The sequence below is a fragment of the Mytilus edulis genome, chromosome 3 (genome assembly GCF_963676685.1).
Source record: "Mytilus edulis chromosome 3, xbMytEdul2.2, whole genome shotgun sequence".
In the NCBI taxonomy this organism is placed as follows: Eukaryota; Metazoa; Mollusca; class Bivalvia; order Mytilida; family Mytilidae; genus Mytilus; species Mytilus edulis.
The window spans coordinates 16,316,079-16,333,665 of NC_092346.1; the positions used below are offsets into that span (position 1 = coordinate 16,316,079).

General features: G+C 31.0%; 1 protein-coding gene across 1 annotated transcript; it reads left to right on the plus strand.

Moving 5' to 3' along the window:
• Positions 1-1,183: 1,183 nt before the first annotated feature.
• LOC139515902 (uncharacterized) lies at positions 1,184-16,061 on the plus strand. The gene is made up of 17 exons (XM_071305654.1): positions 1,184-1,611; positions 3,379-3,468; positions 4,429-4,545; positions 4,897-5,019; positions 5,222-5,296; positions 5,599-5,673; positions 6,180-6,254; positions 6,494-6,572; positions 7,149-7,735; positions 8,646-8,767; positions 9,657-9,748; positions 10,285-10,325; positions 11,053-11,214; positions 11,518-11,634; positions 12,342-12,974; positions 13,886-13,958; positions 14,704-16,061. The coding sequence occupies exons 1-17, from the start codon at positions 1,468-1,470 to the stop codon at positions 14,964-14,966; spliced, it is 2,868 nt and encodes a 955-aa protein (XP_071161755.1). The 5' UTR covers positions 1,184-1,467; the 3' UTR covers positions 14,967-16,061.
• Positions 16,062-17,587: the final 1,526 nt, after the last annotated feature.

The following is a 17,587-nucleotide window of genomic DNA, read 5'->3' on the forward strand; positions in this document are numbered from 1 at the left end:
AGCCTGAAAAGTAAATTATATGTTATGCTTGTCCAAAGTGTGTACAATTGGCTTTTTTAAAATACGGATCATGCTTATAAATGAGGAAGGGCACTTCAATTTTGTTTTTGGTAGGTGTTAGCAGCTGGGACATCGAGTATCCCACCCTTTTCATATATTTTGTTTATCAAAAATATATACCTAGACCTTGCTATATATCAATTGACAAAAGAAGACCCCAGTTTAGATATATTTGAATATTTTCCATCTTCTGGTACATTAGTATAGTTTTTTTTCTGTCCCGCTCATCATCGCGTTCATTGTTATTAAGCAACGTAGTAGCGCAGTAATACCACTTCTTTTTCAATAAATTCGTCTAATTTTAAACACTTTCTTCTTATTGCCCCCTTTTATATAAAAGAAATAATTCCAAAAAATACAATACATGTAAACACGTTTGGTCAGATCATAGATGGTATAACATCTATGATCAGATAAATGTAATATCACCATAGAGAGTAACACTTTCACTGATTTTAACATGTTCAATAATAATTAAAAACTAATTAAAAGTTACATTGCTGTTCCCTAGCTCTTCAAGGACACTGTCACAATGGAATTTCTCTGAATAATTGTTATCGTTGTTTTTACAAACCCTTGAATGTTAAATAGGTGCAAATGTCAAAATGGTTGGATTTATTGCATCTATTACTGGCATCAGTGGAAAAACCACATCAGAGTAAATAGAATTTAATTGGTTTGACAAATAACTGATGCATTTACGACTGTGGTTTAACCGCATCAAAAATAAATACGGACATCTGATTAACTTCAGATACTTATGATATAATCAAGCAAGTGATAATATCAACCTATTGATATATTGAATCTGAATTTCTCACCCTTTTCATATATAATAGAGTGACCTATTACAGCGGCTCATCCCTACCACTAATTATATAGTAAGTGCCCCCTCCTCCCCCTCGAGGAAAAAACAGGGCACAGCCTCAGTAGCAAAAGAATAGTACATATATATAATGATTTTCTTGCATAGGGAAATTTTATACAGTCTTCAGGTCTTGTTAAAAAAATGTTTGTTATTTTTAACATCTCATTTGAAAAACAATAATTGCATGTGTTGTTTAATCGGCGTATATTACATTCTTTGTGAGACCAAAATTTTATTTTTCCGTTAATTTTGAATGAAACATGTGGTATGCTAAATTCCGAATTAACGTAACATTTACAGATCTAAAAGTAAATACGCTGTTATGTAAATATTCTTATCAGATGTTAATGTCCAGGATCTCTGCATGGTCAGTTTTTAATTAGATGGAATTCCAACGGTAAAGATAATTTGTTACATGCAACACGATATCCCTTCAAGTCTGTGCGAATTCTTTTGAACTGTGAAGTAAATCAATGTGATAAATCGCACACCCTAGTAGGACACATTGGAGCCGGAAAACGCGCGTTTTCTTTCTAAAAATGAGAGTATTGTTCAATCAAAAGTGTTATTTTGAATTTTTTCTTTTCGAATTATTCTTAATTATGATGATTTGTGTAAAACTATCAACAGCACCAAGCCCAGACAATCAATACCAACAAAATGACGATATGGATGGAGAAGAGGTAAGCATGTTTAACTTTTATTTTGATCTTTCAAAGTTTATAAGTAGTCGGGAATGACTTTTCCAATAAAAAAAAAAAGAAGTGGTTCATATTCTAATTCGTGGTCATTTAAAAAAGAATATTATAGAATTTGTGTGAGTTCGTGGTCTAGTGGTTAAGACCGATGGCTACAGTGCTGAAGGTCCCGAGTTCGATTCTCACTCGGGGTGCTAAAAATCTCAGTACATTAGAAGGGTAATTTTCACCCTCTCACACACATCTCTGGTACCCAGACCGGAGTTTAAACTAGAATGGGTACGTTGGGGGCCTCGGTTGGTCAAAGTGTCCCTACTTTGACCTGGAGATCAATCTTCTGATATCTCTCTGGTTTGTCTGTTTCCACCGAGTGGCCCGGTGGTTCTCTCCGAGTACTTCGGCTTCCTCCACCACAATAACAGACTTCCCGGTGTCCTAGCACTCCCTTTGTGTTGAATTGGGTGGGGATTGGTTGTCCTTGTAAAAATAATTGTCGTATAAATATACGTTAGTGACACATCTCCATTAATCCCGTTAGGGAGTGTACATGGATGCCACTGTACCCTCGCAGCTTTCGAGGGGTTCTTCGGATATCGGAGGCATTTACCAGTACATACATACATACATATTATCAATGTCTACACGAATTGTTAAAATATTTTTTCCAAGACCAGTAACAATCTCAAGATTTGATGTAATTGACATGTATTATAATATAAGTTACATACAAATTGAGGTAAACGAAGGTAGCCATTAATTTTGAAATTCTTTAAACTGTGAGTTTGCACGGACATATTTCCAATGCATCCAAACAATCAATATTGATAAAATTCAGTCATAAAAACGATATCAAAATTTTTATGAATAAAGAGTTAATTAAATGTGTTTCCTACATCCAGATTTTAATTTGATGTTTAAACTATCCAATGTGTTAAAAGGTCTTAAAAGGACGTTGTGAGGTAAACTTGACTGACCGCATTATGGACCGAAGCTTAATGTGTCTCATGATTTGTTTACATACATAAATTGTTATTATGCATAATCGATCTTCATGAATTCTTATTATACATAATCGATCTTCATGAATTCTTATTATGCAAATCGATCTTAGAGTAAAGGCACGTCTTCACAATCAAGCAGCTCTTATTCATGCTAGACACTGCCCGGCCTTGGCGACATTTTAAAGAACATACCAAAACCAGTAAAACGTAACTTTTTGAATATTTATCCGATTTACATGTATTATTAATGTCGCCTTTAATTTTCCCGTATATTTTGTTCATCCGTTTTATCCGGTACGCTCCCGTTAGGCGTCCGTATTATGCGGAACTCGTGCGTTGGATATACGTTCGACATGCATGCGTTCGACATCCGTTCTGTCCAGCACACTTCTGTTTCTTGTTCGTTGCATATCCGGTGTCTGTCCGTTATGCATTCGTTACACGTCCGTTTTATTCGGTCAGCACATGAACGGCTAACGGCTAACAATTATGTCAACATTTATTTTCATCCGTTAGCCGCCCGTTCGCGCTATCCAGTAAAGTGTGACCGAAGCTTAAAGCCACTGTTTTGTTTCAGATGGAAAGGTGAAACTGTTTCCACGGAACACACCATGATAAAAGGGAAACATTTTTTCAAAAACATTGCCAAATATTGGTTTACCAGAAACTAACATAACTTTTTGCTCTAATTTTTATAATCAAGTTGATATGTTGTGGTAGTGGTATTTCAAATGCTTTTTTTTCTTTACAGCTTTGCCAAGTTGAGGATCCACTTGGAACTTCATTATCAGATATTCACCCAGAAGTGTCACTGTCAACGGGAAGTCCTATGTGTGAAGATGTGAGATATACATATATTATCTTCTTATATAATTATTTGTTTTAATTGTGATTTAAGTATTATTGCAAACAAACATATACCATATGACATACATTGCGATTTATTATTTCCATACATATTTTATATCCAGATGAAACTTGTAAGTTGAAATTTGGAAAGCAAATATTATGAACAGTGATCTTTTTACCATTATTTTTATACAAGAGATATCGATACTAGTTATCTTGGTGTAATCAAGGAAGCATGTACAGAATTGTACACCCGTGTGGAAAATTCATACAACCTGAGGCACAGCCGATTTTTTATTTGACATCTTATTTCTTTTCTTCTTTATTTCAGCAGAGACATATAATACAATTGTATTATATGTCTCTGATTTCAGTAAGATTTTATTTAATTGATTTTTTGGAAAGTTGTATTTATTCTGGAATGAACAATGACGGAGTGTTCACACCAGGATAATAAGCCAATCAGATTGCAGGATTTTGATGCATGAGGAATGAATTACTTTATTCTTACAAAATAAGGCATGTTTGGTATGTGATGTCAGAGAGTGGAAAATTTACATATATGGTTCATGATTTAATGGACAGTTTCTATCATCTTAGGGGTGTTTAGTGTTTGCAGAGACATATAATACAATTATTATATTATATGTCTCTGGTGTTTGGTGTTTAACTTTAATTTGCACTAGACTAATACTAGGAATATGGATTATAAAGTTCAAAGTGTAAAGTTCTTTTATTTCCAATTAAGGGCCCCTGACGGGGCATAATTACAACACTACACAATATAAACATATAAATAAAGATAAATTTAAATTATAATTCACATGAAGAGGATCAGAATATATATTATCCTATAAAATATTACTTTTAGAGCAACAATATTTCATAGAAGAGGAAGCCGGTTTGATGAAAACTGTATATATATAACGTTTTTTTTGGGTTCTGTTAACAGATCAGAGAAAGACAAACTTTCAATTCAGATTTACCTATTAGAAATCCCCAGAAAAGGTCTAGAACATCAACATCTACTTATGATCCTTATAGTTTCTCTGATAACGAGGAAAACGAGGTAAGATTTTTAAATATAATCTACATTTAAACTGTCAGGTGTTCAAATTTTTACAATATTTATGTAAGTCTGCTGTCAGGATTCAGACACATTTATTTTTTTCCTAATGCATGGTATCACAGCTGCATGTGTGTCTTTATGTTTGTTTTAAATATTGACAGAAAAGGTGACTGAATTACAAATATATCGCTCAGATGTGCAATGTTTATCATAGATCTATACCTTCAAGCAAGGCAGGAATAGTTTACATTTTTGACTGAAATATCAACATTTGCAGAAGGAAAACCCATATATCATGTATATATCATGAAAAATGAATAGCATTATAATGATTTTTTTTTATTATTTTAGGTTTTAGAAGATCGTTATGATGGTACCTTGTTTGCAAATATGCAAATGACATCAACTCCAATAAAACCCAAACGACCTCATTTACAACAGGATACTATAATCCATGAACATGATGAAGATGAGGTGGTTATTTTTTACCTATTTATTTGATTTGTTGTAGGGGCTTAGTAATTTGTAGTCAGTGAACTGTTAGGACGTATTTTTATTGTTTTCAAGCTCAATATTCAAATTCATTTTTTAAAGCATTTGTTTTATCATACCCTAAATATGATACCATGTTAAATTGCTTTAATAATTCCTTACAGAATGTAATTTTAAATTGTAGACAACTATAAACAATAAACATGTGGACATTCTTGGGACCTCATTGCAAGAATTACAAACACAAGATAACAATCAGGTAAGAGTGAAGTAACACCAAACAAAAGGAAAAATAGTACAACCCCATAATTGAAATTGGAAATATTTTTTATTCAAAAATTTAGTATATGATCAATTTGCTATTTTGATAGAAGACTATTAACAGCTCTTAACATCACAGGAGTTAAATTCTATAAGAAGGGACCAAAGTATTCTCAAATATCAAATAAGTATTTATGTTGCATAAATGTTGCCATATCTTTACACATAAGGAGAACTACTGTCCTATTTTTTTTCATTGACATTGGATATAGAGATAATGTGAATTTTAACTTTATTTAGCTAAAGAAATTAAAAGAATCCGTAGATATTCCAAGTACTCCTCTAACAGAGCACCAGACAGACTACAATCAGCAGGTACAATGTACTATTAACAACATCAGATGTACAATTTATTTTAAAATATGTTGTTTTTATGCCCGGGAGGTAGTGGAGGGCCATTAAGTTTTACCCTTGTACGCCTGTATGACTGTCCGCCTGTTAGTACACCACACAATTGGTTTCCGTTCTCTAACTTTAGTTTGCCTCATCCAAATGTTAAGATTATACACAATGTTATTACAACACCACACATATCGAGTTTGAATTTGGGTAGCGTCACTTTTACCATATGTTGACTGTTCTAGAGTGATACCCTTTACAAAGGGAAAACATTATTGAATGTTTCGCTTCCGTTCTCTTACTTCAGTTTGCCTCAAGCAAATGTTATGAAATTTATACACAATGCTAATTACAACAAACTTAAAAAAAGATATGTATTACATTTGTGTGTGTATTGAATCGTGTCACACAACTTATATTTGAAGCATATCTGTGTATTGAAGGAATGAACTGACTTTAATTTTTTTTTTAAATATTTTAAGGACCAACAATTAGAAGGATCTGAAGACATTCTTGGAAGTTCATTAGCAGAGTTACATTCTAATGATAATAATCAGGTACATTAAGTAGCATACCATCTTTATCCATCAAATTATTATGCATGTGTTGACGTATATTGAATTCTAGAAAGTAATTTGAAAATAAAAATTGGTTAATCAATAAAACAAGATAATGACATAAACTTTTCAAATGATTTTTTTTATTTTTGTATATGTTTTTGAGAAAAAAAAACTCCTTCTGAGCATATTTTGATAAAACAAATGCGATGGATTAATTTTTTAAAAATTCATTTTAGAGTGGTGCAATGTCATTTTCATTTACCATTGAGGATATATTGTATGCAAATAAAAAAAACGAAGAAAGCAGTTCAAAAGGTATGATTATGAAGATATAATAACACTATTAGGAAAAAGATTGTGGCTGAGGTGAAGCAGTGAATCATTTTTTCTTCAAAATTGCAATGGATTCTCTTATTAGTTTAATAGATTATTTTTATTTCTTATCCAGATTGATCATGTTGCAAAAGTTCTATTTAAACACAATATACATTTATGCACAGCCCCATTGATAACTTAGTAATATATCCCAATATAATATTATACATCATGTACATGCTATATCTTAACTGTGATAAATGTAAGGACAACATGTCTCAAACTCAACAGGAAACAAGAAAACACATATTTATTCTCATGCAATTCTTGATCACATAAAACGAAATACAAAAGAATGTCTTTATAGTTTATAAATTTCTAAATCTATTGATTATATGCAGACACATTTAGAACATTTGTATTTTATATTTTGAAGAGTAAACTTTTTAATACATCCTACAATTCTTTGGGCGAAAAAAGCCGATTGAAACATTTCTTTTTCAAGCTATACGAATTATAATATTAAAAATCCAATATCATTGTCTTATATAAACCAATTGTATATTGTATCTTCAGGTAAGCAAAATGAAAGAAAAAGCCTGTTAGAAAAAGCACTATCAACATCAATTGAATGTCTCAGAAACAAAAATATGTGCCGAAAAAGATGTCTTTATGGATTATCACTTGAATTTATAAGGGAAGCGAGGTACAGAATATGGACAAAAAACTATCAACAGCGTGTGGAATGGTTTTCCGATAAGTTTATTGATGCAGACTTTGATGCTGAAAAGCCTTTATTTTTTGTCAATAAAGGAAAAACAGTGTGTGGACAATGCTTTAGAAGTTTATATAAAGTGAATAAAAACTTTTATTATAAATGGATTGAAAAATTTTGTAATGGAGCAATTTCATCAGGCTATATCAAAGGAAGACCTGTCTCAAAAGCAAAGGAAGATACAGTGCTGTGGTTGCAAGATTATGCAAAATACAGAGGAGATTTTATGCCTGATAGAGATATTACCATGCTTCCATATAAAACTAGAAAAATTGATGTTTACAATCTGTATGTTAATGAAATGACAGAAAAACTTACGATTTCCGTTTCAAAAGCAACATTTTATCATATGTGGAAGAACGAATTCAGAATTTTAAAAATTAAAAAGGTAAATATGATTTTGTTAACTTATTTTTTAAAATATGAGGTATAATGTACACATGATGTATCTAATTTTGTTTTTCAAGGAGAGAGAAAATGCATCAACTACTGAATTTTTCAATTGTCTAATTATTGATATTTTATAATAATTTAACTGTTGAAGTATCAGTATAATTAGATGCATTATACATATTACTTTACAGCTGATTCCTTTGAGTGTGTAGGTAAAATTAATATCTTTGGTTAGCTTGCTTGCTATCTGAACTGTGAAGTCTTTATTATGTAAGGTATACTACCCTCCTTTAGGAGTAGCCTAGTCCTATAGACAGATAGATTGGTTATCTGTCGGACTAGTCCATTGTGAAAGGAGGGTAGTTTACATTACCTTATACTGACTTCACAGTTCAGCTAGCAAGCAAGCTAACTGAAGATATTACCTTGGTCTTAACACTCAATGGCATTGGCTGTAAAACCAAACCTAATGCGTAAACACATGCCGATGTCAGAAATAAATTACTTTTTATTGAAAGGTATATCATGTAGAAATATACTCTTTATGTTCGTTTAAAATGTGTTTAAATGATTCAACCGATTGTAACAGTAGCTAGGGGATAGAATCAATAATAAGTGTAATCATAGATTCAAAATTCATCATGTATAGCGTAACCTGACCAGCAACAAACGATGAAAACGAAAAAAAATATGTTAAATATGAGAATCAAACCATTTTCCCATAAGTGCCTGTTGTAGAAATCAACTTAACAGTTTATCTGTTGCTGTTATTTTTTTGGATTTGTTAAAGTGTAGTGATTACAGCTATTACGATTGTGATTCTGCCGCATCCACAGTTTTGTCAACTTGCATTTCATACATAACATTTCTGCAATAAGTTTTAATTTATCCTATATTTTTTTTAGACTAATTCATTTTCAAGATGCCAAACTTGTACAACTTTGACAACAAGACTTGAGAAAACAAGGGACCAAGCAGAGAGAGAAGCACTTAAAAAAAGCATAATGGTTCACAATTCAAGACAGATGTAAGTTTCCGATATCTCAGTCTTTTCTCTGTAATTTGAGCAAATGAAATGTTGGTAATTGGAGAAAAAAAAATTCCAGAAAAAAATGAAATACTGCAGCCAATTGAAAGCAATATATTCAAGAACATGTTGTAAGATCTGATGAATTAAGACAAAGTTTTCGACTAAAAAAAAGAAGATGTGGTATGATTGCAAATGAGACAACTCTCCATAAGAGACAGATTGACAGAGAAATAAATAACTAGTTGCACAGGGTATAATGTATTTGACTCATCTGTCTGTCCGTCCTGTTCTTGACATTGTAAGTTCTCTGAAACCACACAACATAATTTCAGAAAACTGTGTAGATAATAAGGACAAACTATGTAGCTGTGCATTTTGACAGAAAATTACGATTCAGTTTTTTTTCAGGAGTTATGTTACTTTTGAATTAAAATTTTGGCCTAATTTTGTTTGAATATTTAGACATAATAATGACATACTTTCAACTATAGGAGTGCATGTCTAAAGGAAATTACTATTGATTTTTTTCTACGAGTTATGCCCTTTGAACTTGTGATTTTGGCCTTTATATATTACTGCGGCAGTTTATAATCGCAACTCCTCTGAAACTACACAACAAAATTTTATGAAACTTTATAGTTAAGAAAGCCATAGTATCCTCATGTCCATATCCATAAGAAAATTGTTATTACTTGACTTTTGTAGACTTTTTGAATTTAGGAATCTGTTAAGATTTTGTTTGTCCAGTGACAGTGTGGGGGTGTGGGGTATGAGAGCTTGCTCACAAAGGTTCTTTAATAGTATGTTTTGAAAAAAAAACACAAAATGTTTATTATGGAACTAACAATTGCATATGGTCATTAAACAGTATACCCTTGTACTTCAGGGCAGAAAGAGCATATTACAGAACTAAAAGAAAGAATGCAGAAGAGAACAAACGACACTACATGAGTATTATTATAGATGGCATGGATCAATGTACGGACTATTAATTTAATTCTTACCTCTTTCTATAACAAGAGTATCATTCAGTATCATGACGAAATTCATTGATGATTTGAAAAAAAATCTTTATCATAAATATTGACAGCCAATATTATTGGTATTTAGTAATATGAATAGACACTGAGCACTAACAAAGTTAACTGTCAAATGTAAAAATACATAGACTATCATCTAAAACCACCATAAAAGAAAAATGAAAGATAGATAAATTAATATCTCAATTGTTATATGATCATTTCCTTCGGTTAAAATTAGAAATAAAACAAATTTGATTCAGCAAACTTAATAATCATAATAATGTTAATTGTTTTGCTTGGTTAATTTCAGTTGACATGCACCTTTATAACTTTCAGGACTTCAAATGATAACAACTGCTTAAGCTAATCATTCTTTTTGCTAAACAGTCATCATGTTAACATTTGTAAGTGTCTTTAATGTGATTTGAAATCTCAATGAATTTTAAAAAAAAACCAGCTCGATCCTTATTATAAATTACATTTTTTTTTTAGCAAAAACAGATCTCCCACATTTTACAGGACGACGTTCAAAGGTAGGGTTGATTTTTGTAACATTTACTAAATTAGTTACATTTGTATATATATATCACCATGATTTCATTAACCAATTAAGTTTAATGTCTAAAAGTTTGATTTGGCTATGCAAAAGTCTTGATCGAACCAAATCGGTGAGTCTTGTGTAGACATAACGCATGTCTGGCCTACTAAATTATAAGAAGATATAAGAAGATGTGGTATAAGTTTCAATGATACAACTCTTCACCCAAGTCACATTATATGTAAACAAAAACCAATATAGGTCAAAAATTGGTCGTCAACAAGGAGCATTGACTCACACTGAACAAGCACTGGTTTCTGATATTTTGCAACGAATTTGACCTCTCAAAGGAAAAAAGGCTTCGTTAAAATCTAAACACGTAAATAGTTAAAATACTAAAATTGAGAAAGGAATTGGGGAATGTGTCAAAGCAATAACAACTTGACCATAGCGTAGACAACAGCCGAAGGCAACCAATGGGTCTTCAATGTAGCGAAAATTCCCGCACTCGTAGGTGTCCTTCAGCTGGCCCCTAAAACAAATGTATACTAGTACAGTGATAATGGACGTCATACTAAACTCTGAATTATACACAAGAAACTAAATTAAAAATCACACAAGACTATCGTACTTATGATATTTGTTTTAACAAATTACACATTGAAACACGTAGTGTCTTACGTAAAAATTATTTTTGTATGCATTCTTTATTTTTTCCTCAGGCCTTAGATGTTGCTAATCTCCTTCAGACACATGTACAAGGAATAATGAATCATGGTCTAAACAGATTTACAACATATATTGACATAAATGAATATAGTCATGATTCCAATCTTATCATGAATACTGTATTGAAAGAGCTGCATGAATCAAGTGTATTAATGGTAAGTTTTGTGTTTCTATGATATATTTATCAAGAAGATGTGAACTTTATACATGTAATTTTCATTTCATATATTTTTTAATGGTCTACTGTAAAAAAAAATTGTATAAGTTTGTAATTTTTATTTTTCAATATTTATATTTTAGAAAAATCACTACCCAGTTTGTAATTTTTATTTTTCAATATTCATATTTTAGAAAAAACACTACCCAAACACTTAGTTCTTAGCACAGGTAGTACTGATGACTAAAAAAAGAATATGCTGTTGGCACTAAATAATTTTTAATCAATTCTTTATTTACAGGGTAGCTTTTTACCTGAAATTCTCTACATGCAGGCTGATAATTGCTTTAGAGAAAATAAAAATCGTTTTATGTTGGCTTTCTGTGAGTTACTTGTCAGAAAAAATATATTTAAAGAGGTAAGATATAACTTTACATAGTCCATAAAATATAGATGAAAATCTGTTTTATTATTTCAATGTATTCATGAGTTATTGTTTCATTTACCTATGTGATTTGTATGTGAAAAGCTTGGTTCGGAAAATAAAGACCATGAAATGACCGGTTTCTGTATGAAAATAAGAAGATTTGTTAAGACGCAATGAGACAACTGTATAATAAAGACCAAATAACAAAGAAATAACGACTAAAATTTACTTTACGATCTTTAAAACTGAACAAAACCCATAGCCATCTATCAAAGACCTCAAAATGACAAATGGAAAACAAGTTAGACGAGAAAACTAAGGAAATATAATTAATAGCAACACACGACAACCACTGAATTACAGGCTGCTGACTTAGAACAGAAAAATATATAACGGGGCTGGGTTAAACTAAACTGATGCCGACAAACCCTCCTCTTGACATTGGACAGGTTTAACTCTACAACACAAGAACGAGCTGTACACATTAGTTTGACAGAAGCACATTTAATTGAAGAACTAGAGTATATTGAGCAGAGGGAGAACAAAATTTCCCGGAATTTTTAACATAACAATAAGAAAACACCGATAGCGATTTAAGAGCTATATACTTTTACTTGTTTGTTATTTGTGTTTAACGTACTTACGTTACTAAATTGTGATTAATGATGATTATTTTCTACCTATCTTTATTCTTTTAGGTTCATCTGTCTTTTCTACCAGTTGGTCATACCCATGAAGACATAGATGCAGCTTTCAGCAAAATTTCAGATAAATTGCGAAAAAATGATGCTGAAACATTGACAGGGTTTATGCATCTCCTACCTTCCTGTAAGATAACTGGTGGAATTTATGACATAAGAGGATGGTTAACACCGCATATAACACCTCTATCAGGGCAGACATCACCTCTTCATTTCAAGTTTTCAATTGATGAAGCTAAAAAAATTCGATCAGAGTACAAAGGAGCCCACCATAGACCTTGGATCCCTATGAGAAAACCAATGCTCAAGAAAATGCCAACTGGAATTCCTAAAATTGTTAGCCCATTTTTTCACAAAATAAATTTTGATGCCTTATCTAAAAATATAGAAAAATGCAAGTATTTGTTCTCAGATATTGTGCAAGACACACAGTATAGATGGTGGAAAAGATATGTAAGCCATTTACAAGAAACGTCATCTAGTAAAGAAAAGACATTATTTTACAGCAAAAGAAATGCAAGATGGCTATTACCACTATTGCCAAGGAGGACAAACAACCCCCAGCCTCATGTTGTAAACTTACCTCAACAAATTCAAGAAATGATAGACAAAGAAATAGATGATCCTGTGGTAAGTTCAGTTTTGATGAGAATTGGTTTATCTTACAAATTAAGAATTGCTAAATTGCTAAATTTGTATGCACACATCATTATATAAAGTATCAGTATATTTTTTTTTATATGAGTTTTGTTTTAAATTGGATATTACAGGATTTGGTGACCTTCACAATGATGAAGAATTTTTTTCAAATATGTATAGTACTGAAAGGAAACGGTTGGCAAATATAGAATGGGACAGCAACATAACGTATAAAAAAATAGAAAGACACCTTGGAGCTCCCACAATAAACTTCAATCTAAAATTTTACAGAGCTTCCAAGCCTCTTGAGTATAAAACAAATATATTTTATCAAGGTACTCAAAATTAGTGTTGTATTATCTCAACCATCTGATATCTAATCTCATTAGGTAGATTAACAAAATTATATCAAATGACATCCAACTGGAACCAGTACATGTGGTACAGTTAAAGCACTTCATTAAGTACTTTAGGTTAAAGCTGATAACAAAATACACAAGCAAATATTACTAATGATAGCATATAAAATGACTGCAGTTGCTCATAATACTTATCTATTGATGTGATGATAAATACTTCAGGAAGACATGACTTTCTCCAATGCCAAAAACACAGGAAAGGAACGACAACATTTGAGTATTGCCTCAATTTATAAGTCTAATGAATTGATGTTAGTGAGCAGCAACAAATACGATTTATTGTGATCAAGTCTTACTCTTAATGTCAAGCATGTTATCATATCAAGTGCAGTACTGTTATTAATATAATTGGTTGTACATGTAATTACTTCCATTTTAACCTAAAATGTCACACTTAACATGTTCTTTAATATGATTTTTAAAGGTGGATATCTTAATTGATTTTCATGAGGTTGAATATATATGCCTACTTTTTTCCTGCAGATACTCATGCCATCACCAAAGAAGAAAAACAAAGGAAAAACACAGAAAAAGACTCCAAAAAAGCAAATAAAAGGTATTTTTTTAATATAATATTTGTGTAATACGTCAATCAACTAATACATACATTATTTTGTTATCCCACATTCTGTATGTATGTGCCTGTCCCAAGTTAAGAGTCTGTTATTCAATGTTTTCTTTGTTGCTGTGTAACATGAATGTTTTTCGTTCATTTAATTTGTACATTTATAAGGTTGTTAGTTTTCTTATTTGAATTATTCACAATTGTGATTTCGGGGCCTTTTATAACTGACTTTACAGTTTGGCCTTGCGTATTGTTAAAGACCGTGTCCTGACTTACAGCTGTTAATTTCTATGTCATTTGGTTTCTTTTGGATAAATGTGTCATTGGCGATCATACAAATTATCTTTTTTACATTGTATTTAGAGGGCTATATAATCAGTCAACATAATGGGTCCTTACTCTTTATCATAGTTTAAATCTTCCAGAATTGTAAATTTGACATCTTCAAAATTTCCATAAGTTACAAATGACTCTTCAATAAAATTCGTAGTGTTTATCTGCAAATTGCATTTAATTTATAAGTTATTGACAGCATCTGCCTGTTATTGCTGCACCGTTGGTTCTCAAATGTCGGTTGATCTATGCTTGATTTTGAATTTTTCGGACATTTTTAACAGTTCTTATGAGTTAACATTATTATGGTTAGAAATATTGTATAGGATGATCCTTATGATCTGCTTTGAACAATTTATTATCTATATTGAGTGTAAGAATTATCAATTTTGTTTTATTGTAGGAAAGAAGACAAAAAGGCAACACAGAACTGTTTTTCACACCTATGTTTATGGGTTTATCCATATTAAAAAACAGAAATATTTTTTTTTATTGGCAGAATTGATTGAAATTCTGTGGTTTTTATCATATTTTCATATGTGTATTATAACTACTTGTAACATTATAGCATTGAGTGCTTTATTCCACCTTTTTTTAAAAGAACATATTTTCGTAAAAGTGCAAGTGAAATACATTGAAGATTTGAACCTAGAAATACAGTGTTAAGAATTATACAACATAGTTTTTTGGCTGTAATTGTCTTGAAAAACGACATAAATTGCATCAAACATTTCACAATGGTGCAGTAACTTTATTCTAGTATGTTTGTTTGAAGAGTGTAAGGAATATGATGCTTATTTTGAATATGGTCGTTCTTCTGAATTAATTATATTGAGTGAAGTGGTTGTGAAAATTATTATGGAAATGTTCATCCGTTTGTTTTGATTGGTTATAAATACATATTTTGAGATAGTTAAAAGTATATTGTACAAACACGAAACGATATAATCATATATTTTGGAATTTAAATATTTAGGTGTTTCACTTTTTTCTCTCCATTGTAATGAACTGTACAAAATAAATTTATTTTCAGGTCAGAATTTTCTTGTAGTAATGACCTGCTGAAAATAAATTTATTTTGAGATTTTTGCAAAAATCTGTGGTAATGACTGGTACAAAATAAATTTATTATGAGAAGTTTGTATCTTCGTTGTGATGACCTGCTCAAAATAAATTATTCTGAGGTCGGAATTTTCTTGTAGTAATGACCTGCTGAAAATAAATTTATTTTGAGATTTTTGCAAAAATCTGTGGTAATGACTGGTACAAAATAAATTTATTATGAGAAGTTTGTATCTTCGTTGTGATGACCTGCTCAAAATAAATTATTCTGAGGTCGGAATTTTCTTGTAGTAATGACCTGCTGAAAATAAATTTATTTTGTGATTTTTGCAAAAATCTGTGGTAATGACTAGTACAAAATAAATTTATTATGAGAAGTTTGTATCTTCGTTGTGATGACCTGCTCAAAATAAATTTATTTTGTAATTTGGAAAAATCAGCTGAAATGAATAGATGATGATTATTTTGTGATAATAACATGCTAAGACGAATTGAATCACGATTCTGTAAAATTTGTTGTAATGCACTGTACAAAATAAATTTATTTTAAAATGGTGATATGTTTATGATAATAATGAGCACAAAATAGATTTATTTTTGGATAAACATAACAAATAGAATGCTATGTGTTTGTTGTTAAGCCATCACAGATTTTGTTTGTCTGATTCTATTCAGAATAAATTTATTTTGAGATATTGATATTGGATAGAAGTTTAATATTTATGATTACTATAGCTTCCAACTACAGAATAAATTTATTCTGAGATCTACTGTATGGTTTCTGTGTACTTTGTTTCTTATTAATAATATAAAATACAGGCAAATAGGGTTCAGAATAAATTTATTCTGCAGTAAACATCCATCAAGGCCTACACCAGTGACAGAATAACAAACATTGACAGATAATGTTAACAAAATAAGGGTTTCAATAAAAAAAAGGATTATTGGAATTTTCCTCTTTCATTTTGGACTCAGTTATTTGTGCTTCTTGAATAGATTGTCAAAGTCTCTTTGTCTTTAAGGATGTATTGAAGTGAAACTAAAAAAAAACCTAGATTTTGAAAATGATGCATAAAGCTAGAAAATTTTGGGTTAAGAAAAAGCTTAAAATGTTGATGGTTGGGGAGCTCCTTTTCCAGATATTTAATTTTTTAAAAATTAGCGGGAAAAGGTTCACTCGATCAGACCATAAATTTTGCATTGGTAGTATTTTGGTCTTAAATCGAAAGAAAAGAAATCTAGTCTGCCTTGAATTTTGGTAAATGACCCTTTATCAGATATTGCAGTCATATATGAGTGTTATGGAGCAGAATATTTTACCCTGTATTGAAGGGGAAAAAACAAGGAATTTGAACATCAGAATCAATTTCCAAAACCTTATCTAAGCACATCCTTAATTGTTTTGTTAGTTCATTGAGCCTAATCAGATAGACTTTTTTTCTACATATGTCATACATCAGTTAATCAATTACCTTTCAAACACTTTAAGTGACTTTGTCTGTATTATTCATACCTCCATTTTAGACAATCCCAATTATGAAACTATAGACAAAGATCATCATATTAAATAACAGCAATAGAGTATTCACTCTCATTGGTGTTATTTCTTGAATTGCACTGCATTACAATCGTCTTAATACCCTGTATAAATGATGATTTTAATAATGAATCAGTAGTGTAGTTTTGCACTGATATGTTCTCATTCATTCCTCAACCAAATCTATTGTAGTCACATACCCTGACTACTAAACTTTTTTTTAAGCCAGCATATTTCCACTGGTGGTGAAATAATTAATAATCCCAAATTATGATTAAAAAACAATTAATGTATTAAAACTAGCTATAATTTGTTTCTTGAATAGATTGTCCAAGTCTCTTTGTCTTAAGGATGTATTGAATGCCCTCTTTTCTGCTGTCTAAATTTGAAAGGCAGAACAAGTAGAGCCATTGTAAGTTTTTTGTCATGGTCTACGGTGATGGATATACAAGTAATTGTCTGAATGGGTCCTACTAGAGAATGTCAGTTAGACATTAACACAAGTGGTTTTTTTTTCTCACCATATATGGTCGTCACAGTTTCTTATATAAATTACTTGCCAGTGGGTTTTTTTCTCACCATATATGTCCTCATGAAATTTTCAAATTATGTTGGATGGTAGCCCATCAATTGTGTTACATGATCCCGTCTGTTGTTTTGAAGAAATGTCAATCCAGAAAACAAATGT